This window comes from Echeneis naucrates, chromosome 8 (assembly GCF_900963305.1).
Source record: "Echeneis naucrates chromosome 8, fEcheNa1.1, whole genome shotgun sequence".
NCBI classification, from domain to species: Eukaryota; Metazoa; Chordata; class Actinopteri; order Carangiformes; family Echeneidae; genus Echeneis; species Echeneis naucrates.
The window spans coordinates 10,182,486-10,206,039 of record NC_042518.1 but is presented as its reverse complement, the minus strand read 5'-3'; the positions used below and the strand labels follow the sequence as shown (position 1 = coordinate 10,206,039).

The 23,554-nt window shown below is 42.2% G+C and overlaps 3 protein-coding genes across 4 annotated transcripts in view; 1 reads left to right on the top strand and 2 right to left on the bottom strand.

The window, feature by feature from the left end:
* Window positions 1-364: 364 nt before the first annotated feature.
* atp13a1 (ATPase 13A1) lies at window positions 365-9,386 on the bottom strand. The gene is made up of 25 exons (XM_029508645.1): window positions 9,033-9,386; window positions 8,355-8,444; window positions 7,984-8,247; window positions 7,704-7,859; window positions 7,503-7,572; window positions 7,305-7,411; window positions 6,737-6,866; window positions 6,564-6,619; window positions 6,290-6,416; window positions 6,010-6,147; window positions 5,758-5,878; window positions 5,475-5,632; window positions 4,987-5,162; window positions 4,784-4,894; window positions 4,531-4,656; window positions 4,338-4,446; window positions 3,963-4,156; window positions 3,315-3,411; window positions 3,044-3,228; window positions 2,684-2,798; window positions 2,392-2,588; window positions 2,107-2,249; window positions 1,884-1,995; window positions 1,651-1,794; window positions 365-1,561 (listed from the first exon to the last, which is right to left on the bottom strand). The coding sequence occupies exons 1-25, from the start codon at window positions 9,384-9,386 to the stop codon at window positions 1,451-1,453; spliced, it is 3,591 nt and encodes a 1,196-aa protein (XP_029364505.1). The 3' UTR covers window positions 365-1,450.
* On the top strand, window positions 9,127-11,266 carry chchd5 (coiled-coil-helix-coiled-coil-helix domain containing 5). Its single transcript, XM_029508716.1, has 4 exons — window positions 9,127-9,965; window positions 10,149-10,289; window positions 10,397-10,548; window positions 10,790-11,266. Coding segments are annotated over exons 1-4 (324 nt in total). The 5' UTR covers window positions 9,127-9,963; the 3' UTR covers window positions 10,819-11,266.
* A 394-nt stretch (window positions 11,267-11,660) lies between these two features.
* lmx1al (LIM homeobox transcription factor 1, alpha-like) overlaps window positions 11,661-23,554 on the bottom strand; it is a 15,787-nt gene continuing 3,893 nt past the window's right edge. The window contains exons 3-8 of one of the 2 annotated variants that reach the window (XM_029508689.1): window positions 15,064-15,301; window positions 14,380-14,538; window positions 14,165-14,242; window positions 13,985-14,069; window positions 13,694-13,849; window positions 11,661-13,254 (exon numbers count right to left, since the gene is read on the bottom strand). In XM_029508689.1, the coding sequence (XP_029364549.1) occupies window positions 13,097-13,254; window positions 13,694-13,849; window positions 13,985-14,069; window positions 14,165-14,242; window positions 14,380-14,538; window positions 15,064-15,301 (874 nt within the window). In that variant the 3' untranslated portion in view covers window positions 11,661-13,096. Of the gene's footprint in view, window positions 13,255-13,693; window positions 13,850-13,948; window positions 14,070-14,164; window positions 14,243-14,379; window positions 14,544-15,063; window positions 15,302-23,554 lie in introns of both variants that reach the window. The other variant, XM_029508688.1, reaches the window with a different exon arrangement.

The window sequence follows — 23,554 nt, the reverse complement described above, 5'->3', positions numbered from 1 at the left end:
TAGTAGTAGTAGTAGTTTAACCAGAGCTGCTAGCAGAAATATAAGTGAAAAATGTCCATGTTTATGCTTACTAGAAACAAAGGGAAAATAAGGAAGTATATGGAATATATTAAACATGACTTTACAGTCTCCCAGCAGGAGGTATGTGATTATACACAGATTCTAAGCTATGCACACCATTTGCATCTTAATGGAATCAGATTAACACATTAGAGACCATCAGTGGGAAATAACATCACGGAAACTAATCTATTTTAACACTGATATATTTGATAATTTTGAAACTGACACTCAGTAAAATACAGGCTGTTAGCAGTTTCTGTCAAAAGGTCTCTGTTGTTGAGGGACACCAACACTCCACTTCCAGCGACCAGATGGAGTTCATAGCTAATGTTTGCCGACCGTGTTCCTTTATTCTCTTTGTATACTTTAGTTGGACTTTTCCCTCCATGGTTTATCATGTAATTTCAAATCACATGTGCCTATGATGATGTATTTTATATTATGCTATTAATTTTAGTTTTTAATTCTGTTATCTAAAGGTTGTGTTCAACAAATCACTCTAGGCAGAGTGATTTGTTGAATTTGTCACTGAAAGAAACCCCAATTATTTTTCAGGACCCTTAAAAACTCCATAGGAGTTTAATTTAAATTTTTTGTACATTATCAGATTTATGGTCCAAAGGATCTAGACTTTGGCTTAAACAAAGGCAATTTGGTTAAACCACTGTAATATATTCATGAAACAAAAGGACTATGTAAGGTCATATCAAAGATAAAAAATTAATCCAAAGTTGAGCTCCTGAGACACTTCCTATACAGTTACACTGTATTCTTATTCTATCATTCATTACTAACCTATTTCTGGAACCAGAAAAAATCATGACCTGCTGAACACAATCATCTTTTCCATGTGCAGACACGTCAGTAGTACTGGACAAAACACTTGACAGACTTAATATTTTGTATCTGTAAGTCTTTATAAGTCTGTTAGAGATGTTTTTCACTTTTTACAAAATCAAGGAGAGGAATCAAAAACTCAAAAACACTTTCGCAATTCTCTTAGAGAAAGCCCCTTTTGTGTGCCTATATGTTTCACACTGCTGGCACACAGTCTTGCACTCAACTCAATACTGCTGTCTTCATGGTCTTTAGTCGCAGTGGGGAGAGACAGATGAAGAGGGAGTGAAAGAGAGCTAGAAAAAGATCAAGGTCATGAGGAAGAGAACGAGAATTGAAAAAGAACTGATGAATATACAGAAACACAGATGGTTAACAAAGGTCAGAGCAGGGTGAATAAAGGGGAACACAGAGGGTATAGCACTGCTCGCCATGACTGTCTCAGCTGTTTCGTGTATTTCACAACAGCTTTAATTGTCTTCCTCTTCCAAAGTCTTCTCTCCCTTTACAGTTTGGTATGTAAGGGCTGCGGTTGCTATTGGCACCGAGTTCAAGAAGGCAGTCTGAGAGTTCCTTTTCCCAGCAGGAACTGCAGGACACGGTCCACCAGCAGAGCAGCAACAAAGTCAACTACCAGCACCTGGGCAATGATCAATTTGAACTGCAAGGAATTAAAGAGAGGGGAGGTTACCTCATCGAGTACGCCATTATTAAGTCACAAAAGTGCATGAGTACATAATATCAGCTCACCTCAGTTGGAATATCTACAAGAGCAAACTGTTCATTGAATTCTGGCGAAGAACCAGTAAGAAGTCCCACAATTGCTAAACCTGAAAGAGCGATACTCCACAGTAGTGGTCGATTCTCACCAAGGGACTCCATGAAGGGGTGACCCTATCAAACACAATAAGAACTGCTGTGAATCTCTTACGCTGTATTGAAAATAATAGATAAGAAACACTAATGAAATTAGGAATACAAACCTTGTAATTAATGGCAAATGTGGCCATCTGCATGGCCATGGACATTATATACACTGTGCTGTTTATTAGACTGGGCTCAAACTCTTTATATAGATCTACAAATTGCTCCTCTCTGTAAGAGAAAAAGAACAAATTAATTGTAATTATAGTGTATTATTGTAATGTTGAAAACGTAAATATTTAACCTGTTAAGCAGAATTACTGTTTACTGTCTGTGACTTACCTGGGTGGACTTCTGCTTTGTGCCTCTTTGTAAAGGTACACCAGACTACAGAAGTGAACAGCAAACTGCAACAGCACAGTCAACACTGTATAAAGATTGAAGATGTTCGGTAAGGGCCGCTCTCGAGACAACGTTTTCAGTGGCTGTTTTAACAAGAGAAAAGTAAGTCTTAATTTGGATGCAGTTGAAACTAGCAGACATTTGTCCTGTTATGAGAGGGGAAAAAAAAAAAAAAAAAAAAAAAAATCAGATCAGAGGCTGTGTTTTCCCGACACAAATTCTCACCTTTGATCTAGAGATGAAGAGGAAGCATCCGGCCAAGAGCAGGCCCTGCAGGGTTGCCTGGAAATCACTGAACTTGACTCCTTCGAGGTAGAGAACAGACTGACTGTAGGCTAGTACCAGGGCGTTGAGGGCAAGGATTTTAAACATCTGGAGTGTTGTTACTAAAGTGCAGCGGCCTTGCTTTATTACATGGCAGACTGTGGACAAAAGCAAAGGGACAAGAGTTACTTCACATTTGAAACTTTGCCCACTCTGTCAAGAACTGAAAGATGAAAAAACACACATTACTCACTGCACTGTATGGAGGAGAGTTTGGAGGTGAAAGGGGCTGCGATGGAAGCATCACCCAGCTTCACTACTTGTACCTGATCCTCTTCAAGCTCCCGCAAGACTTGACTGATTCTCTCCTGTTCCAGAATAAAATGGAATCACATTTAGACCAGGGCCCTTAAACTTCGTCGTTCAAGAGAGAGCACATTTGTTCTCTGTTTTTAAATCCATTGCCTTGTCAATGTTGGCAGAGTATGATGGAAGGAGGCCAAAATAGGAATGTACACTACACATCTGAATATAAATGAGATTTTGCTGCCATGTGGGAAATGAAGTAAAGTATAATAAAGTATTCCCCCAAGAATCAGGAAGGAAGTCACACCTTTTGTGCTGCAAGCTGCTCTTCTCTCTGGGCCATCACCCTCTGTCTGGCTGCCCTGGAGCTCAGTTTGCTTCCTGAACTGACAGGGGGTAAAGATCTGGGTTCTGTTGTGGAGACCTCCTTCTCTCTTCCCCGTTTCTTTCTTTCTGGCATGCGCTCAGGGGCATTGGCTAACAGGGCAACACCTGAAGGAAAAAAAATATCATCGCCGGTGAGGTCATTCATAAGCATAAAGTCTGATAGGCGTGGTGGTTCTTTTTTTTTTTTTTACCTATGTGGGCATGTTTGAGAGCTCCAACATCATTTGTCCCATCACCACACATCAGTGTGACATAACCCAGACCCTTTAGACTGGTGATCACAAATTCCTGAAACACAACAGACAACTGTCTTTATAGATTATCACTTCCAAAAGCAAAACACCATTGAAGCATGCCCTTGGAGACATTTACATTGTTATATAGAGTACTGCCAATCTGTCACACTCAAAATATTGAATTCCTAGATTTCCCAAAATGCCTCTCAACAATCTCCAGAGAAATATACCTGCCAGAAAAAATGAGAAGCGTCCCCTTGTTAAAAGCATGGCTTTTCGCTGCATTGTATTGAAGGCTCCGGAGGCTATTATTTGTCTAAACTCTGCTTTGTCCATGATGGATTTCACCATACTGTTGGAGAACAGAAACCTTTTCTCTTTAACACTGCAATTGCTGACACTGACAATTGACATTCAAGATAAATAACACAAAATGTCAAAAACTCCACCTAAAAAACTTTAACATACTATCAGTTGAATATGTCCAACCAGTTTAGAGGGCAGACCTTTTCTTAATGAGTATAAAATATACAGTGAGGTCCAAAAGTGAATGGGAACTACTATTAGTTTTAAGGGACATAGATCAGCTACTTTAGGACCTACCTTCTGTTTTGGACTGACACGGGCAAACACTCGAATGTGAGGTAAGAGGATGTGGAGTAGCCGAGGGTCACAGCTCAGTCTGGCCAGCCCCTCCCCTGTTATGCACAAGTCAAACTGATGCACAAATGAAGAAATGGAGGGAGGGGGCAACGGTACATGCACACTGCCATCAATGGATTCCCACTGCCAGTCACCTGTGAAACAAATAACATCAGATACATAATTTGGCAATTCGTCTGCATCTTCAGTCAGAAAAATCTTATGCAAATGCATTACGACAAGAGCCTTTATGTCCCATGACACCTATAATCTTCACTTCTCTACTGGCTTCTCTGAGTAATGCATATAATTCTGCGAAGCGATGATTTATCTTACTCTCATTGAGGCATGGCTGCAATATAAGTGTGTGTTCTTTCTGGATGAAGTGGAGCTCCCTTGCCACATGGCATGCTGTTAGAGGGTTGTCGCCTGTGATCATCACCACCTGAAAGCAGAGGGAGAGTCATCCATCAGAAAACTCATTCTGTTTGAGTACATGAGCCCGCTTATGTGTAGTCAGCTTATTTACATGATGAGATGCTTCTTGGATCTCTCTGATGACAGACTTGCTGTCATTCTTGAGGGGGCAGGACACAACCATGAACCCGGCAAAGTGCAAGTCACACTCCAGAGCATCGCGGCTCATTTCTCGGACCTATTTGACACAAAAAATATCCAGCTCAGTTTTAAACAAAATCTATTTTTGTCAGACAGGCCCCTCGCACCAGTGACCACTGAGTGACAGACACATCTGACAGTGTTGCGCAAAATGAATTATGAACCTGTTGATGAGTGAGGTGTCCCATCTCTTTATAACCCAAAGCCAGGACTCTGGCCCCTTCCCGAGACATTTCCTTGTGGACTTCATCATAACTTGCTGGACATTCTGAAAACTACAAATACAGTCACATCAGAACACCAGTGGAAACTTGTGATTAGGCTAAAAAATAAAATAGAGGAGTGTATTCAAAGTGTCTGCAAGTACCATTCCTCTGAGTGTCTCTGGAGCTCCTTTCACAGTTGAGATGTAGCATAGTTCAGTGGAGCCCATTTTCTCATAGGAGGCCAGGACTGACATCCTCTTCAGAGCACTAGCAAAGTGGAAACGCTGGTGGATCTTCAGTCCCTGGGTTTTGATGCCTCGTGCAAACACCTTTTCATCTGGTAATAAGGCAAGAGTCAACATAGCACACACTTAAACATTGTGCCATTCAAAGCAAGGGAACCTAGATGATTCATGATCTCTAATATAGTGATTATAAGTGAAGGTGCTAATATTTACTCCATTGGTCAAGCTCTACAACAGAAATTCCCAAATTTCCTTGCATTTACTCCAAGGTTAACTTTTTTTAATAACACCACATAAAATACAACAGTAAAAACCACAAAGTTCATACTGCAAATCAGAAATACACCCCACAAATTTAAGAGGGCCACTTCACTGTGTATTTAGTGGCAGTTATGACCCTGTACCTTTAGTGAGAGTCCAGTCAGCAGCAGTCAGCATGGCCTTTTCCAGTGGATCTCCGACCAACTGTCCATCATCCAGAGTGACCAGTGAGTGACAGGTGGCCACCACCCGATGTGTCTCAACTGGGATCTCAGATACAGGCATCACCTCCTTTCCCTCTCTGTCATAAACACATTGCAAATGCTGTATGTAAATCTAAACCAGAGTTTAGGATCCTTTGTGTGTATGCTTTAGAAATTATGATTTGGAGTACTACACTAAGAATGGTGGGAATGGTGAGTTTACCTAAGGCCTGCTACTCCTCGTACCACCAGACTGTCACTTGTCAGTGTTCCTGTTTTGTCAAAACAGCAAACCTCTACCTTCCCTGCAAATGGTATCCTGAAGGGCTCTGTGCAAAACACATCTTGGCAAGAGTAGAAAAAGAAGACAAGGATGAACCACTGCTGTTACAGGCTTTACAGTACAAGATGCTTTGTGCAGGTCTCTTGATAAATATTATGGGCACATGAAGGGCAGCAACACAAACAGACTTACAAAGTTTAGCCAAAGCGATAAGAGAGGTGTTAACAGCCAGAGAAAGCTCTATGGGCAGTTCTGGTGGAACCACTGAGGTGAGGATGAGTGTGCACTCCAGAAACAGCTTGTAGCGGTTCCTACTGACATCTTTGGTCCCTGAGGGTGTAATACAGACAAGTGTTACAAGGATAGTAGTTTTAGATCTGACCTATGCCCTAACCCCTTACTATTAGGAGTCACTTTGACCAGAATCTGTGTTGAATAAAAAAATATCATGAGTTGATTCTTTGCGCCTCACCTTCTACCCACACATAAACAGCTGCAGCGATGGCAAACACAAGTAGGAAGAGGATGAATATGAATGTCTCAAGGTTGTTTGCTGTCACTCTCTTCACACCAAAGAGGATTGTCCTTAATAGTTTACCCTGGAGGAAGGTTTGTACATGCAATCAATGTGCTTTCACAATTGACTCAACATGCCCTACACTGGTATGTTGTCAAAACAGAAATAAAAAGACATGAGAAGGAAAATAGGAATGTGGTGATACAAACACATTGAGCAATTTCCTAACCTGAGAGGTGTAGAATCCCGTTCTCAGCACATAAGCCACGCAGCCATTGTCTACAGCTGCAGGTAAAAAGACGTTTTTATGATAAAGATGGCTGATATAGAATTATAATTTCATTTCAACTGCCAATACTTTCTATAGGTAAAAGATCATCAAAAAGAGAAACTTGCACTTACGCTTTAGTCCAGCACTAGCCTTTAAAGGGGGAGTATGTTGTACCACTTTTGTCCCACCCGAGATGATGTGGAGTCGAGAGTCAGTCTGTAGGTCCAGGACTCGTTCTGGGTCCAAGTCCTCAATTGGTTCCTGCACAACCCATGTTTTCAGCAGCTATTACAATATCCCACAATAATCCCATGCCATTTAGAATAGCTGAGGCTTAAACTCCAAAGTCCATACCCTCAGTTCTGTATAGTTAGTGATTCTACTACAATTACCTTAGGGGGGAAATTGATCAAATATTTTTATTAATATTATTTATCAAAAAATACACTTATTTCATTTCTGACGAGTCTCCTTTCTGTGTATTTCTTAGCTTCTTGTCACACCCAATGCAACAGAGCAGTTTCCCTGAAAGATTTTCAACAAGAGCTAGAATATCAGCACATCAGGCAGTGTGTTTTGCAGCTGATGACAGAGAAGGTAGCCCAGCCCAGACCACCACCAGTACCCCCAAATCACCTTAAAGCAGTCAACCTAGTAGAAACACTGATAGTGTTATGTGTTTATTAGTTTGCCTCTCACCTTCATCTGGGGCACAGACTCTCCAGTCAACATGGCCTCATCCACAATGCAACGACCCCTGAGTAGCAGCACATCACAGGGTACTAAGTTCTCCTGGGGGGAACGTCCTGTGCACAACAGAGTACACACATGAAACAGACATTAACAACATGGATCTGATGTTTGTGCTGGGAATTAAAATACTGAAAGCTCACTTACCTATTGAGACGATGTCACCAGGGACAAGCTCATCACTTGAAATAGGTCTCCACTTCCTGTTGCGATAAACCTATCAGAAACCAGATTAAAATAAAATTAAGATCTTTTAAAGACATGGAAAACCATGTTAAGTGTCAGTAGAACAATTAAGTCCTGGCTTGTAAATTTAACATAATGCATTTAAAATTTGATTAAGCTGACCTGGATCATGTAGGGCTTGTTTCCCATGCGGCGGATCTCAGACATATTCCTCATTTGCTGCTGGACAAGTGAGGCCTCAAACGCCACCAGCATGAAGAGTGTAAAAACGCTGTAGTACCAGTACTCATCCAGACACCACAGCCCCACACAGAACACCTGATCGATGTAAGAGGAAAGATAACATCCTATGAATACAGACACTATGACTGGGACAAACAACTTTATGTATTTCACAATATAAAACTTTAAATTAGTTTTAAAAAAGCACATTCTCACATACTTGGAAAACAAAAAAGGGAGCTGTGGCCCTCTCTTTGAAGAGCTCCAGGAAATCTGGCACCACCATCTCAGCTCGATTGGTGCCATAGCGCTTCTCTGCAGCTCTGAGTTCACCTTCTTCCTGGTAGCCACGCCAGGACTGAAAGTAGCCCATTGGGTGGCTGATGGGAAATGCTATTGGAAGAAAGCATTTCTTCTCTTTGTGGTCAAATATATATCGAATCTTCTGAAACTCAAACGCGATAGTCCCGTCTCCATTCTCATCCTGTTGATCAGAATAACAAAAAGTAAATTTGACTTAATACAGAATTAATTCAAGAAAAAGCACATGAGTATAACCTAAATCACATAAGACATAAAGTGAAATCTGACCTGGTCCCGCTGTAGTGCCACAAGTTCAGCAGAGCCATTATTGGGAGTGGGTATGACCTTTGCCAGCGTCGCCTTGTTTGGGTCTGGCTCCTGTACATAAAACATGAACAGGTGACAACTTCACACACTCACACAGAGCACTGTTATTTTTGGTATAGCTGTGTGCCTCTGCAGCTCTCAAAAGAGACGTGCCCAGACATTTATCTGCTTGATCAATGTGATATTCTGACTGTTTTTGTATGCTCTTGACGGTCTTGACCTATATTAACTTTACCCTTACCTCAAGTAAGTGTAGTGCCAAAAAAATCCCACAAGTGTATGTGACTGTTTTGAATATAGCAATGAAAATAGGCATGCCCACAAGTGCCAGAGAAAATTCTGAAATAAAACAGATGGTGATGCGACAGCGGTGACTGAAAGTTCCTTTTAATCAGCGAAACGTCACTGATGATTAAAACGTATAGTGATAGTGTGGTCACTGGTAAGTTTGTGGCTACCTTTAAAAAACATTATCCACAGTTCGAAGCCCAACACCTGCCCTGCTGTAGTGTCTTTAAGCAAGACACTAACAGATCCTAACAGCTCCTGAGCCCAGGTTGTAGATTATAGATTTCCATGTAATGAAGGTGAGGAAAACAGAGGGTCCTGTTAATGACTGTTGTCATTAATGGTGTTTACCTTGGAACAAGTGAGCCAACAATGCGCGTGCACGGACCAATAACCAGAGAGTGCGGTGAGGACGTGCGCGATCCCGATAGCGGCTAGCGCCAGGAGGCCTGCCTCCGGATAGTCGGAAGCGCCGTACACCCCCAACCACACATACAGCCAGCCCGGGTAGAGAAGAGCAAGAAACGGGAGGATGGTGCCGTGCAGCAGCCGGGGCCTCCGCCGGTACAGCGTGACCGACCTCACCAGCTCGTCGCCGGTTCCGCTGTCATGCTGGTTGTGGTTCACAGAGGGGGCCATTTGCAGCTCACCCGGTCGGCGGATCCCATCTGCAGCTACCCCCGCCTCTTTCTTGGTGTCGTTCATTGTACCTTGCCGACTCCTCTGCCCCCCTCTATCATCCACCACCACCCCGCCGTGCTGGAACCGGGAACGATACGATTGTACACACGGAGCGGTGCTCAGCTCAGCCCTCAGAGCCCGTTTTTCTCAATCGCCCGTTCTCTCACCGTCGCTTCCGGATACGTAAACACGTAAAGACACGTAATGGTTGAACCTCGAAAAATCAAACCTTATCTCAGAAACAGCGAAGTTGTTTATTTTAGGCGGGTGTTCCGACTTTGTATGGATGAAAACCTTTTCACCTTTGCAAAATATTGAGTGCATTTTAAAGTTGTTAAACCGTAACAATTGTCAGATTATAGCGACTTCCCCTTTAATAAATGTATCGTCATCACGGGGGGAGGATCCACGCGCGTGATTGACACAATCATTGACCAATGATATTAAAGAACGATTTCACGTGTTTGTATTTGATCCAATCAGACGGTGACGGGCTCGTGCCGGGCAGTCGACTCAAAGACATGGCAACGCATGTGGAAACGTTTCTGTTTTAACCTTGATCGATCAGCTTCTTCGATTGAAACAAGCCAAAAAGAGCATCATGTAAGAATCTTAAATATGGCTCATATCGTTTGTAATATTTACAACACGCCATACAGCCTAGGCAGAGAAGGAGATATAGGCTGTAAAGACATTCATGAATGAATTGGAACGGATCCTTCTCATTACTGTTTATCATGTTGGTGAGTGATGGCTGCATAATCATTTACTGTATTACGCTTTCAGGCAGGCTGCTATGAACATAACGGCAAAGTATTGCCACAAAGAAATGGAGGCATATGGATCATGTGTGGCCTCCAACCCATCAACATGGCAGCAAACGTGCCATGAACTTAAGATGAAGGTTGCACAGTGCACATCATCACAGTAAGGCAAAAATAGTTGCGCACAAGTTTCCCTCCTTGTGTCACTCTGACATCCTTACACCCACGCAATCAAAGCTGGGTATCTAATCCCTGCATTTGCTTTGATAGCCCAGTGATCCAGAAAATCAAGCAAGACTGCTCGAAGGAGTTTGTGGCGTTCGAGCACTGCCTGAAGGAAAACCAGGACAAACCTACCTTCTGCTCACCACATGTGGCTCGCTTTATGGGTTGTGCGGAGACAGTGGACCTCAGCGGAGTGGGTAAGTCCTTGCTGGAATTTTCCACAGCACAACTCTACAGTCACATAAGAGTTGTGAACCATCACTTTCCTCTTTTGGAAGCTTAGGTGTATTTTAATTGGACATATGCTTTGTGGATGTTGGAATATCTCATCCGCGGCATCTTCACCACCCTATACAAAATACACATTGTACACCGTACTGCGTCTCGGTGCTATTACTTATATTTTGCATATACTAATGCATTCATTTCCTCTTCCAGCTACAAATCCAGTGCCCCAGCCATCATAGCAGTCAGTTGTTTTCCCGTCGCCTTCAGATTACACCTTCCTCCACATCAACACAGATGGTCTAGTTTCATGGTCCAGCCATGTTACTGTATGAGTAACATGGCTGAGTGACATACAGTCATCTTTGTGTGACCTAAGATATGCATTTGTCCTAATGAATCAAGACATAGGAGATTGGAATAGCTCTGAGTTAGATTGACAGTGAATATTTAATAAACTGTATACTTTATAATACAATGTTGTATGTGAAAATAAGATTTATACTTACCTACAAGTGAGGGTGTCTTGGTTGTATGGATTTTTTGTTTAAACTTAACAAAAAATGACAACAGGCTTGTATTACTCATTCTGTGTGATCATCCTCTTGTTTTCTGATGCTTATGTCTACCCTTTTCACCCTTGCCCCCTTCAGGTCTGAGTCAGAGTCAAATATTAAACTGGAATGTATCTCTCCCACACAAACTCTCCTGACTATCCAATGACTGACTAATGGGGAGTCTGGGAAGGAAAGAGTATTAGGAGGGTGTAAGTCTCTAATCAGTGGGACTACTGAGAGAGACAGAGGGAGGATGATGAGTTAAGAGCCCTGTGACCACCAAGCAGAACAAACCCTTTTCTGGGTCAGTTATTAAAGTGCTGAAGGGGTCACTGAAAGGGGAAGGCATTCATTCCGTTTAAGTTTAATATCATTGGTTGATACAAAAGGATCAGAGAAATCAGTGGGTCTTCATTTGCCATATTTTAGGACAAAAAAAAGACAAGTTCACTCCAAAGATGAAACCGCAGATTGTATTGAAGATACAGCAACATTACATTCAAAGCACATCACCTGGCAGTCACTGAACAAAAAAAGTGAGATAGGATCTCGCCTAAATACCACACAAATAAGTTACATTCACAAAAGTATCACTGTAAAAACACCATGAGTCAGTGATCAGTGTAAAACATAATGTCAAAAGAATGTCACAAGCTGTAGCCGATCACAGGCACCTAAATGAAAAGGGTATCACCCTAAATTCTATTTTATTCTGCACCACGTTGTGAGTCAGATCCTGATAGTTACAGGAAAACATGTTTTCCAACTGCAGCTTACAGGCTATTTCTTTATACCTACTTTGTGACACATAGATATCATGCTACAGTTTAAATATTTGTTGATTATCACCGAAGAATGTACAAAATATCTACCTAACAACATCTAATTTGAGATGTTTGAGAAAGAAATAATTGCAGAAAGTGACTACAACAAGTAACTGTAACACAGTCATACTCACATTTACATTTGGAGTACATCATCATGTACCCACTGTCCTAAAATTTGGGCGTTATAGATCTATTGGTTGTCATTTACTGCACTGCGCCTCAGTAATTGCATGATAAAAGAAAAGGAAAAGCTGACGCTTTTAGAACTTATATAACCCTGTTTCCGCAGAAGGCTCTTCAAATGACCCTGTTTTTTAGCTGCTGAACAAAATGTAATTCTTATGTATTTATTTTTGCATCATGCATTATCAAAAAGTTTATGTAGACTAAAATGACCAATTTTACTTTGACAGTTTGTCCTCTTTAAAATCTAAGTTCTTGAAATCATTGGGCAACTTAAATTGTAATCCTCTTCAGCGCCGTATCCTGAGTTCTAGCTCAGGCTACATAAACATACACACTAACCTGAGAGCAAAATTGTACTCCAATCCATATACAATAGTGTATATGCTGCAGTCTTTCACACACAATAATTAATCACTAGTCCTGTCAAAGAAGTTATGGAATATAGTGATTTAATTTAGACCCTTAGCTGCTCTTAAGGCCTGCAAAGACTCCTACATACATGTAACTTGATTGATGAATTCACTTTCAACAACCAGTTTTCATCAGTAATTCATGATATACATATTAATATGTTTGATAAGTGTCTTTTGCTAATCAGTTTTTTGTTGGAAAGTGCCATGAAATGATTCATTGAACTTCACATAAATACAACAAGAGAAATTGAGGTCCTTTAACATATTTTGGACATTTACAGTGTCTGTATTTCCAGCATGTGATTCTTATCTAGGAAAGATGGTGGGAATACAATGCAAATCTGCCCCAAAGAGATATTATGACTACGCCAGATTTGTGACAATCTCGGCCTGTGATAAAAGCTCAAAAGTGTGTTTGGGTGTGTAGGCTGTTTCATGGAGAGTGGTCCCACAGGCATGTTGATGGACAGACTCCATTAGCTGCATCTCTGAGGTGAAAGGTGGATCAGAAGGGGAAAGGGTGAGCGTTTATAAGGGTCAGGAGGTGAAGTAGGAGTTCTGCATGGAGTAGAGACGGTCGATGGGGTTTCCCACTCGCCCTGGCAGGAGACCGCCGTCCCCCGCTGCTAAGAGGCAATCACCGAGGTGACCAAGGCTTCCATCGCTGTCCAGGTCATGAAATACTGTCTCTGAGTCTGCAGTGAAAAGCATTGAGAGTGCACAACTGAAGTGGAATTGCCTTGTTAGAAAATGTAGGCTACGGAAAAATGGTAAGAAACACTACTTTTTAAAACGCACACACCCAATTTAAACCCTCAAAGTTTTATCAGTTTTTGCCTAACATCGATAAAAAAAAATTACAACTGGAGCCAAGCAGAAGACACCCTATGAGAATCCCATGTTAATAAACCCATGTTTTAGTTCATGTTGAGCAGCGTAATTAAGCGACATGGTGCCACTGAATTTATTAGTTTGAGAAGATTTAGACATTTACTCTATCTACAAACAAACTTACTGAATGGCCCCATAACCTTGAACTGTTGCGGTGAACATCCTGAGGAGAAGGAGGGAGCGATGATGACATAGTGTTGATTTTCTTTTTAAACCTTCATGTTCAATCTCCCACAATCTTACCATATGAGTGGAGCTGCTCGTTGCTCAGCTGGGGAGGTGTGAGTCCATGTCGAAATGGCTCTCCACCGTAGATGTTGGGGTCTAGGGCAAGTAGTTGCTGACGTGGCAGAGAGGAGTATCCCAGCAGCCCATCCATGCCATGAGTACTGGATCCATCTGTGAAGAGACGAAGAAGATTGAAAATCTGTTAAGGCATTATATTTCCAATTTTCAGATTTTTTTCCCCTTCGTCTTGATGCTGCATTAAGATCTTACCCTCGCTGTCGTCATTGCTTTGGCGACCCCCTCTACTTTGTCCTCTCCTGGTTCCCCCCAGCTGCTCTTGTTCCTGCTGCTGCTGCTGCTGTTGCTGCTGTCGTCGGGCTATCTTTTTCATCTGAGGCACAAAGTCATGCACCGTTGTGATGGATTTGCTCTGTATTTTTATGCATGATAAAGGGCATGTCTTCATAAAGTATTGTAAAGTCTAACCTTGGCTCTCTGGTTTTGAAACCACACTTGCACAACCCGTACTGTCAGCCCAGTCTCAGCAGCCAGTGTCTCTCTCACCTGCCGGGGGGTTCACCACTTTTCAAATACAAACTTGATAGTGTCTCCCACATCTTAGAGATTAACTACTATATGGACTTAGACACAGTTTCTGTGGAATTGTTTTTCACATTGATAACACAAGTTGGTCGACCCACCTTACGGCACGGCTTAGCAGACACTTCAAAGGAGGCCTTGAAAGCACGACGCTGTTGTGTGGTCAAGATGGTGCGTGGTCGTTTTGAACGCTTGTGCTCTTTGCCTTCATCGCCACCTTTCCCCCCACCGGAGCCACCTCCACCATCCTCATCCTCACTCTTCACTGAGTAAGGTAAGCAGACAATAAGATTTTATCCATCCTCAAATTAAAAGCAGGGTAACTGATTAGAAAGAGTTAAACACTGAGCTGTGGTCACTAATTCGCTGGAATGTAACCATAACCGTAAAGTAGAGCTTGATGTCAGTTTGCTCTAATTCACTGAAAGTTGAATCTAATTTACAGTAGCTTTGTAAAAACCAAACACTTCTTTTATAGACAAGGGAAAAAAAGAGTATAACATAACAAATATGAATATAAAACTTGGATGTGCTGTGTTGTTGTCTTGTTCATTGCTGACTCTGTATCCCACTGCTCACCAAGTCACTGGCTTCAGTTCACTGTATTCATGTGTCCTACTGACTGCACAGGGGACTGGCTTCAGTTTTAACCCCTTAACCCTGAATTGCCCTTCTGTTACTGCTCACTGGTATACTCCCAAGACGTATATGAGATGAATGCAGAAAAGCCAGGCGGCTTTTCAAGTGAGGTTGATGTGGACAAAGCAGAACTATCACGAACCTACTTTACCTGATTCTGTCGGCGTTGGACTGATAGCAGCCAACATTTCCCTCTCCTTCTCGTAGTCCATGCGGCAGAGCAGCTGGCCTTCTTTCAGCACAAACTCATCACCTCTCTGCAGCCGGCGTTCACACTCACAGCAGCTGAAGCAGCCCAAGTGGTACACCTGACCCAGCACGCGCATTATCAACTCTGAGCGTCCAATCACTTGCAGGCAGGCGCTGCACTTTCTTACGAACAGCCTGAGGGGCGCACAGAGGGATGCTATATGTGATGGGTTGCAATATAAACTGTCCAACTGTAATTAAAGACAGTGGCACAGTCATGGAGCTACTGCTCATCTCCAACAATTAACATAATCTCTTAATTAAAGGTCAGAGAAACATTACCCAATTCACAGAGCAACAAGGTGAACATCTGTTCAGAGGAATAACAGTTGTCTGCATTTTTTACATAGTATTTTCTTTTTCTCTCTCAAGACAGTAGGTGGCAGTAGTGAGCTTATGGTAAGAGAGCTGCATGTTGTGAGTCTTTTCTTTTTTAATTCTTTAAATGTTGAGATCTGCTCGATGGGGTAAACTTCAGTCTATCCATATGCCACCCACAATGCTAAAGCACTGATTTAACATTATGAATAAAGCTTATTACAGAGTCTTTGTCAGATCCATTGCTTTCCCCCATGACCACTTTCCTTCCTTTGTAGCTCCATCTCTCCTCCTGTGAGATATTCAAACCCCTCAATTTCTCTCATGCTTTACCATCTCTTCACTTCACCCTATTTCCATTCACAGGGCCTAAGTCTCTGCCATTAAATTCCTCTCAAATCCTTGTTCTTGCACTTGGTTTCCTCCCCCTCCCTCTCTAGTATATTCTGCCAGCATTCCCAGTTCTCCCTCATGCCCTCCCAGCCTGCCTCCCCAGTTCACTGAAACTAATAAAGACAGGATTAATTAGATTGTTGTTTAAACAGTGCGATGGCCAGACAGACGCTGTAAACTCATAACCAGGGATTGAGGATAGCATGGGGTTAATCTCTTCCCTCTCACTTATGCACACTAAAACACATATACACACAAACATGGACACTTGCGCTCACACACACATGTAGACATGCATGCAGACATTTACTACTACTCACAGTTTCAGTCTACCTAGTCTGGCCCTGGCAAATTACCCACATTCATGGTACCACCCCCCATCTCCATACTAGCACCAGCACTCAAACAAACAAACAAATAAAGTCACCATATGCTGGAACCCAAGAATATCACTTCAACACTAAGAGTTACCAGGTGGCCAGAGCGTAGGTGTGGAAAGGAGAGAGATCAGAGGATGCAGAAGTTGCACAAGAACAAAACAGAAACCTGAATAAGAAAGGGGAGGATGAGATGGGAGGGAGCAGGGGGAGGCAAGGACGAAGGCAGAAGTGTTGAAGCTCCCTGACTGAGCGATAGGAAGGTGTTGCTGCCCAAATCTGGAGTGTAAAGAAGGAGCCAGGTCTGCACATTAGTGCTCCTAATCTGTGATTCTGTCCCAAACGCAGCTGCTACGGCTAATCTTTTTCAATCCATCTGCCAAACGCTCCCCAAATTCCCCAAATGACAGTGTCACCAACTTAACATCAATGCAAACACAAGTGTCTGCAAGCAGCAATGCACAGATTGGTTGTGACAGGACCTTGTGTTTGTCTTGTCACACTGTTACTCAATGCATTGTCTTCTACAAACTGCACTCACTATTAAAGAAATGCTCCTATTGCAAAATATCTGCAAGAAACAAGATGATCATCATAATATCTGGCTCTCAACACATCCAATTCCCTGTTCTATGCAGCCTCACGCTCCATCCAAACGCTGACTTCAACAACTTAAATCCTTCCTTTCACTCTGAACAAAATACAAAAAACAGATCATGATTGTCACAGGATTGCTTGACATAAGACTGATGATATTACTGGTTAAGTCCCACACTCCCTAATCGGGGTGTACACAGCACGGTAGGAATTTACTCAACATGGCAAATGAAGGCAACTTGGGGCAACTGCCACAGAGGGGGGTCTGTAAGTAGATCAGTCTAATCCCTCTAATAGAAGTATCATTCACACTGGCCCTTACCAGGGTGTAGCTTCCAATAAATCACTGTGGATATGGTGGTTGAAGAGCAGTCCTGCAAAATAAGTGAATGTAGCCTCCAAATGTCTCCAAATGTATGGGGTCAACAATTTATTTATTATTTTGCATCTTTGTAACATTGCCATTACATCTGAATACATAATTAATGCAACAGCACTATTTCAGCACATCTATTAAATCATCTACTGAAAAATATATTTACAAAAGGCCATTGCTTGATTATCCCCGATGTAAGTCACATTTGTTGTTTTGAGGGGAAAAGAAAAATCTATCTTGAAATCTGAGAGGGCGGAAGTGCAATTAGAATTTAAACAGCTGAGGTATAGTGGAGACCAGCTGTGTACAAATCTATCTGAAAAGATATTTTGGAGAACTTTGCTTTGGGTTTAACAGGATATCCTTTAATTAAGTGATGTAATATTCATGATATACTGTATACAGGATTATAAAGGATATAGATGTAAGTGCAGACAGAAGACTGAATAGAGAGTCAACTCTGAGAGCTTGTGATGCACAAAACTTCGGGAACCTTGGCTGCAGGCAACTTCATGTTGAGTGCCGTGGATTTTGGAGGGGTTAGGGGGCATGCCTAATTACAAGCACAGTGATTAAGAGATCAAATGTAGAGAGGCAGAAAAAGGTGATGTATTCTAAGTATTGGGTGGGTGGCTATAATCAGCTTTTTCTTGCTTGCTTTAGTGTAGATCCTAGACATACAAACAGAATTACAGAATCTTCCCCATCTCCCTAAGCTGTGTCATGTGGCATTGTTTTGCCTGTGAGCTCTGACAAGCATGACATTGTCTGGACCACAACACAATCATTCCATAAATATGTATGTGTCTCAGAGCGATTACAGTTGTTGTGCTTGCTTTCATAATTGATGAATATTTATGAAGGTCTGTGGTTGTTTATACTAACTGCAGGTTAGGAACAGGATGGGCAGATGTCAGCTTCACCCTGTTACCGTAGCTCATCAAAGATCACTCGTATTGATTCTCAAACAATAGTTGAAGACACATTTCAGTAGTTTAAATGTTATGTGATCAGATGTCATTGAACTACTTTCCAATTCCCACATACATTAGTGTTCAGAATGACCACAATGTTAGCCACGTAAATGCCCGTTCACTGAAATGGGAGGTACGTTCAAGCTTTTGTGTGATCGATACAAAAAGAACAAATGATATCCAACAATCTTACTTTTAGGTTGTACTCTGTTTAGTATCCATTTCTTAGATGTTTATGTTAGAGTGTCTCTGTGTGAGTGTGTGTATGTGTGTGTGTGTGTATGGGGACGTGTGTGCGTGCACTTTCGGCGGATATTGCTCTGTGAAGCAAAATGGCTCAGAGCCAGGGTTCAGTAATCACATCATCTCCTTTTATTAAATCTCCCTGCACTGCTTCTGTGTTATTAAAATCTCCCAGCATTCCCTACAATACAATACCCTACCCCTGCCACCATTCTCTCTCTCTCTCTCACACACACACACAGACACACACACACACACACACACGCACAGGCACACGTATATAGATATACACACACATATATACATACATGCATATATATGTATATGCAGGTATACACACATTGACACTTACAGACATACAAAGAGACACACAGACATACACTCTTATATTTATATGTCTGTGTGCATATGTAGTCACACATGCACACGCACATACATATACACAGAGGCACATGCACACATAAACACAAATATGCACAGTTTGTGTAAACATAGATAAGGTGCCTGGGTCCAAACATCAATAAAACACTGACAGATGCTGTCACCGTATCCGTCCGTGCATCAATAAAGTAATATCATAAACAGTCTTCTTGCTCAATGAATGTCCTCCGAAATTTGTAAAAGCTATATAATAGTTAGGGCCACATCGCCCTGCGGTGTACGGAGTGTATCTTTAGAGGCATCTCTGCCCACTCTAGCAGTCTCACAGTTATACAGTTGCATGTCATGACTCTCACTGTAAATGGCTCATAGTAGTAATAAGACCAGCTCTACATGAGAGCAGCACTGAAGCCGATAACATTCCAGTCCTAATGCAATGTACCTGTGTAAAGTAACAACTGAAAAGCCTGCATGACGTTTATGGTCTGCATGATATGTGTCTCTGAGTGTGTGCAATCTACACCTGATGCTACCAAGAATAAATGCTATGTGTGAGGCTATAGTTGTGTGTTTGTGTGTGTGTGTGTGTGTGTGTGTGTGTGTGTGTGTGTGTGTGTGTTAGTTTAGATAACACAGTTAATCCCCAGGCCACCAGAACGCAATATCCTGTCTGCCCGTTTCTCATTTCCTGTCTGTCTCTGGCGGAGCGGGAAGCAGCGGGGAGGGGGTGGCGGGGGACAGTGGGACCCGTTGCCCCAGAAACAGGAGATACAGCCAGTCGATTTGAGAAAAGTCTACGCCGATCTCCCCATCTCTCCCTCTCTCTGGTGCGACCCCCTATTCTCTCGCTTTTTTTCCTCTCCCTCTCTGCTTTTATTATCTCAGATTTAATAAAGCTGAGGCGAGCAGCTTGTTCTGCCATGAAACATTTATTAGCTGTCTGTTATAAAATTGTTGTGGGGGAGGAAAGATGATGGGGTCTCATCTCACATTATGCAAAAACAGTGGCAATATACCCCCCCCCCCCACACACACACACACACACACCTCGCACACGCACGTGTACCAGGACAAAAATATGCCCATCCCTGCCACCGTTCCCAACATCTCCACTTTACCTTCTGTATCCCATTTCAAACCATTTCTCCATCACTGATGTTTCACCTGACGCTCTTTAATTTAAAGTGTTCTTCAACAACGCTCTATGAGAGCACAACTCCTACATCCCCTCTTTTCTTCCCTCTGGCACACCTCCAACCATCATCTGTTGAGCTGCAGGTTTCGCTAATGTAAGACTCCTGGGTAAGGGAGGAGTGTTTGAATGTTTCAGAACCGCATGTATGTATTATGTGTAGCCTCTCAGTGGGATTTATATATGCTGTCAGTGCCATGAGTCACGCAAAGCCACACCAGAGTACAAACTTTCCTTTTACTTGCAGAGCCATTATTTAAGCAGGGATGGTGATTTTTTTTTTTAGGGACAACAAAACCTAAGAAATTCTAACTTTCGACAGATAGATATCAATTTCTGAGACTTTTACTGCCAACCCAATGCAACCACATGTTTTGTTTCACATTGCTGGTGATTACTTTAAATTTAATATCATTCATTGAATATAAGTTTTTTTTGTTTGTTTTATTTTGCTGAGAGGACCACAAACGAAATTCTGTCCACGTCCATCTTGACTGAATAAAGTCAAGCAAACCACTTCCAAACTATGTGTATGGTTAACAAACACTAAAACTAACCACAACATTTTGTTGCTTGTATTTCGGTTGGATATATCTTTCAAATATGTAATAGTCTTAGAGTTCAGACTTTTTCTTATCAGAATGAATTCATCAGGAGGAGATTTATGTAGAAGAGTTAAGGTGTGAGTTGACAGGGTGAGCGTTTATTGTCTCTCTGACATGTCGTTACATAATTCTCTCTAATGGTATTTCCCAGCAGCACAGTGTCAGACCTGTCATCACAGGCCAACGCCAGAGTACTGGCTAATTAGCACTGTACCCAATCAGCCTCCTAACCACCTCCTCCCATTCCCATCCCGAGACACAAAGAGGCGCCGAAGCAAGGGGGGTGGTGGGGGCGGGGGATTAAGAGAAAACAAGGGATAAACGGGGAGATAAACTGTTTGGTGTCATCGCTGCTATCAATCTCAACGAGAAGGAAATGAGGTTTGGAATGGAGAAATATTATTACAAAGCAGACAGTGATGAACGAGGTAACGGATAGAGAGATGGAGGGAGGGGGTAGGTTGCGGGGCTACAGGGTAAAAGATGGAGTTTTTATCTGCGTTCTTAGTGTTTTAACACAAGGAGACAGAAAAGTTGACTCACACGAATGCACCGTAAACTTAGAGGACAACACTCTGACAGCCAGGTGGTGTCAGCCACCTGAACGGCAGAGGGGGATTCCATGTCTGCGGCGGTGGGGTCTCCCTCTCTCTGTCTGTCTGCAGTAAGAGGGTTAGGAAACCTAGATGTCGTCTCAGTGTCCTCCACCCCACAGAGCAAGGTATTAAAGCCAAGGTTTAGTGAATATCCACCCTAGTGACCCATTTTTCTGAGGGTGGAAGCTGCCCTTATGGGGCTTATAAAGGGAGCTTGCGGGTTCCGCACAGCCAGGCTACCCTCCATTCTGTCTGGACTCAGCACTGTTGACCAGGAGACACTGGACTTATACTCCTAAGTTTGGCAAGGAACCGCGAGCCGGGGTGCAACAGGACAATGAGTGAGTGAAGAGTGCAGGATTTAATGGGGGCATATAATGCCTGCATATCTGTCAGCTACTCAGCTATTTACTGTCCAAATTAAAATCTGAATTATTGTCAACTTCCAGTAAATTACATTCCAAATAAACCACTATTTCATTTCAACTTAAATACTAGAAAACCAATATGAGCGCCTTGCTTTTGATTGTTTGTTTCAATCCCAGATTTTTTCTTATATCATATCTAATTTCTTCAAAGATTTTTCTCCTACCACTCAGTCTTGCCCTGTCTGATGTATAAAATATTTTCGAAGCACATTTCCATTATTTACCCTGTCTTACCAGTAAAAGTGATGCATAAAAACATTCTGATGGGAATTTGGCGTGTGCAGGGAAGTCTTGCATGAAAAATGGTTCTGAACATCTGGTCCATGACAGGATGGAAGAGGAGAGAATTTTTTGAGATTTCAGAACAAAAAGAAAGAAAAAAGAAAAAGAAATCCACAAGATGCACTTGAGTTTATTGTGTCTAAATCCCCTCATTTCCATAACAGATTGAGACCAGGGAAACATGAAACTGAAGGCATACCTCCTGTTTTGTTTTTTATTTTGTTTTAATTTTTTTTTAGATTATGAGTGGCAATAGGGTTGACACTTATTTATTCCTCAAAACTTGAGGAAGTGAACTTGAATGTGACTCAGATCTGAACCTATATTCACGTCTCATGGAAGCATTTGGATTATGTGCTTAAAGAGTGGAAAAATTGATCTCTTGAAATCTTCTGTTGGCTTTTTGGCTGATCACTTCAGAACAATTTTGAGTATCCTTTGAAAATATTAAACATCCAAATCCTGAATAAACTTTTGCCTCGGAGGCAGTTCAGGCCAGCTGAATCAGGGTGGGGGATGGGCTGTTTCAAAATGAGATTTGTTCTCTCATTTGAATTTGGAGGCATCAACATTGGTTTACTTTTTCACCTCATTAGAATAGATTAATTATAATAAAAATCCCAGAAATCTGCCCCAAAAGACAATTTGCATTTGTTTATATTTCACCATTCATTTTTAATACTTACTACAAAAGACGAGCACATGTGAGCAGATGAGTGTGGCTCAGTGTTTATGCTGAGAAAGGGTCAGGGAGGAGAAGTCTGCCTCTCTGTGTGTACCGGGTGATGTAATTCAAAGCAAAGGGTGAATTAAAAAATATTTGGACAAGCCGGAGATACTCCATGACTGATACGTGGACACTTGCCCAGTATGAGCTGAAAAACCTGCAAGATGCTGATTTACCACACACGCATCTCATCCATGCAACCTTCATCAGTAATTCAATCAATGCAGATAGAAAGCTCTTTCTATTATCTATAGAAGTCACACAATTGATCTGTCCCTGCCGCTTCAGACCAGCTGGATTTTAAATGCAACCAAGCTTCAAGTAGAGCGTCACCCCCCCCCCCCCCGAAATTCTTATGCATGTTCCAAATTCTTGGACGTGGTTATCTGTCTCAATGCACACACCTGCTCGAGATGGGAGGGCGGAGTGTGTAGTGTAAGGCGCTGATGGACAGACCACAGGGAAAACAAGGAGACATTGTTGCTGATCTGCTGAAGGTCACAGGCAGCGCTGTGTGCCAAGTCTGGCACCGACTCACACAACAGGGCAACTATCCATATGCAATGTATAGGGAGCTAAATCAACACCATAGTGAAAGAGGCGCTGACTATTAATTTGGATCTGCAATTACAGTCATTACATGAGGAGAGCAAATATGCTTTTTCATCCCATCGCTGAAAATGAACCCGCTGAGCTTCATGTATGATAAGCTATTGCCTCCATGTTTTCCGCTCATTTTTCCAGATAAACGTCACACAATAGGACTTTCATCAGCCAGTTCCTCCTCTCTCTCTCTCTCTCACTGTCTTTTGCTGTTTCTCGCACACTCTCGTCCAGATGTCAGGTACAGTGGGAGAGTCTGTGCTGCTGGATGCCGTCTGACACTTTTCAAAACAACG

Coding starts and splice junctions, on each gene's coding strand:
- atp13a1 (XM_029508645.1), bottom strand. CDS start 9,386: ATGAACGACACCAAGAAAGAGGCGGGGGTAGCTGCAGATGGGATCCGC. Junction 8,248..8,354: donor TGGCACTACAGCGGGACCAG/GTCAGATTTCAC, acceptor TCTGATCAACAG/GATGAGAATGGAGACGGGAC. Junction 4,657..4,783: donor GACACCTCACTCATCAACAG/GTTCATAATTCA, acceptor TGTGTCAAATAG/GTCCGAGAAATGAGCCGCGA.
- chchd5 (XM_029508716.1), top strand. Junction 10,290..10,396: donor GCACAGTGCACATCATCACA/GTAAGGCAAAAA, acceptor TTGCTTTGATAG/CCCAGTGATCCAGAAAATCA. Junction 10,549..10,789: donor AGTGGACCTCAGCGGAGTGG/GTAAGTCCTTGC, acceptor TTCCTCTTCCAG/CTACAAATCCAGTGCCCCAG.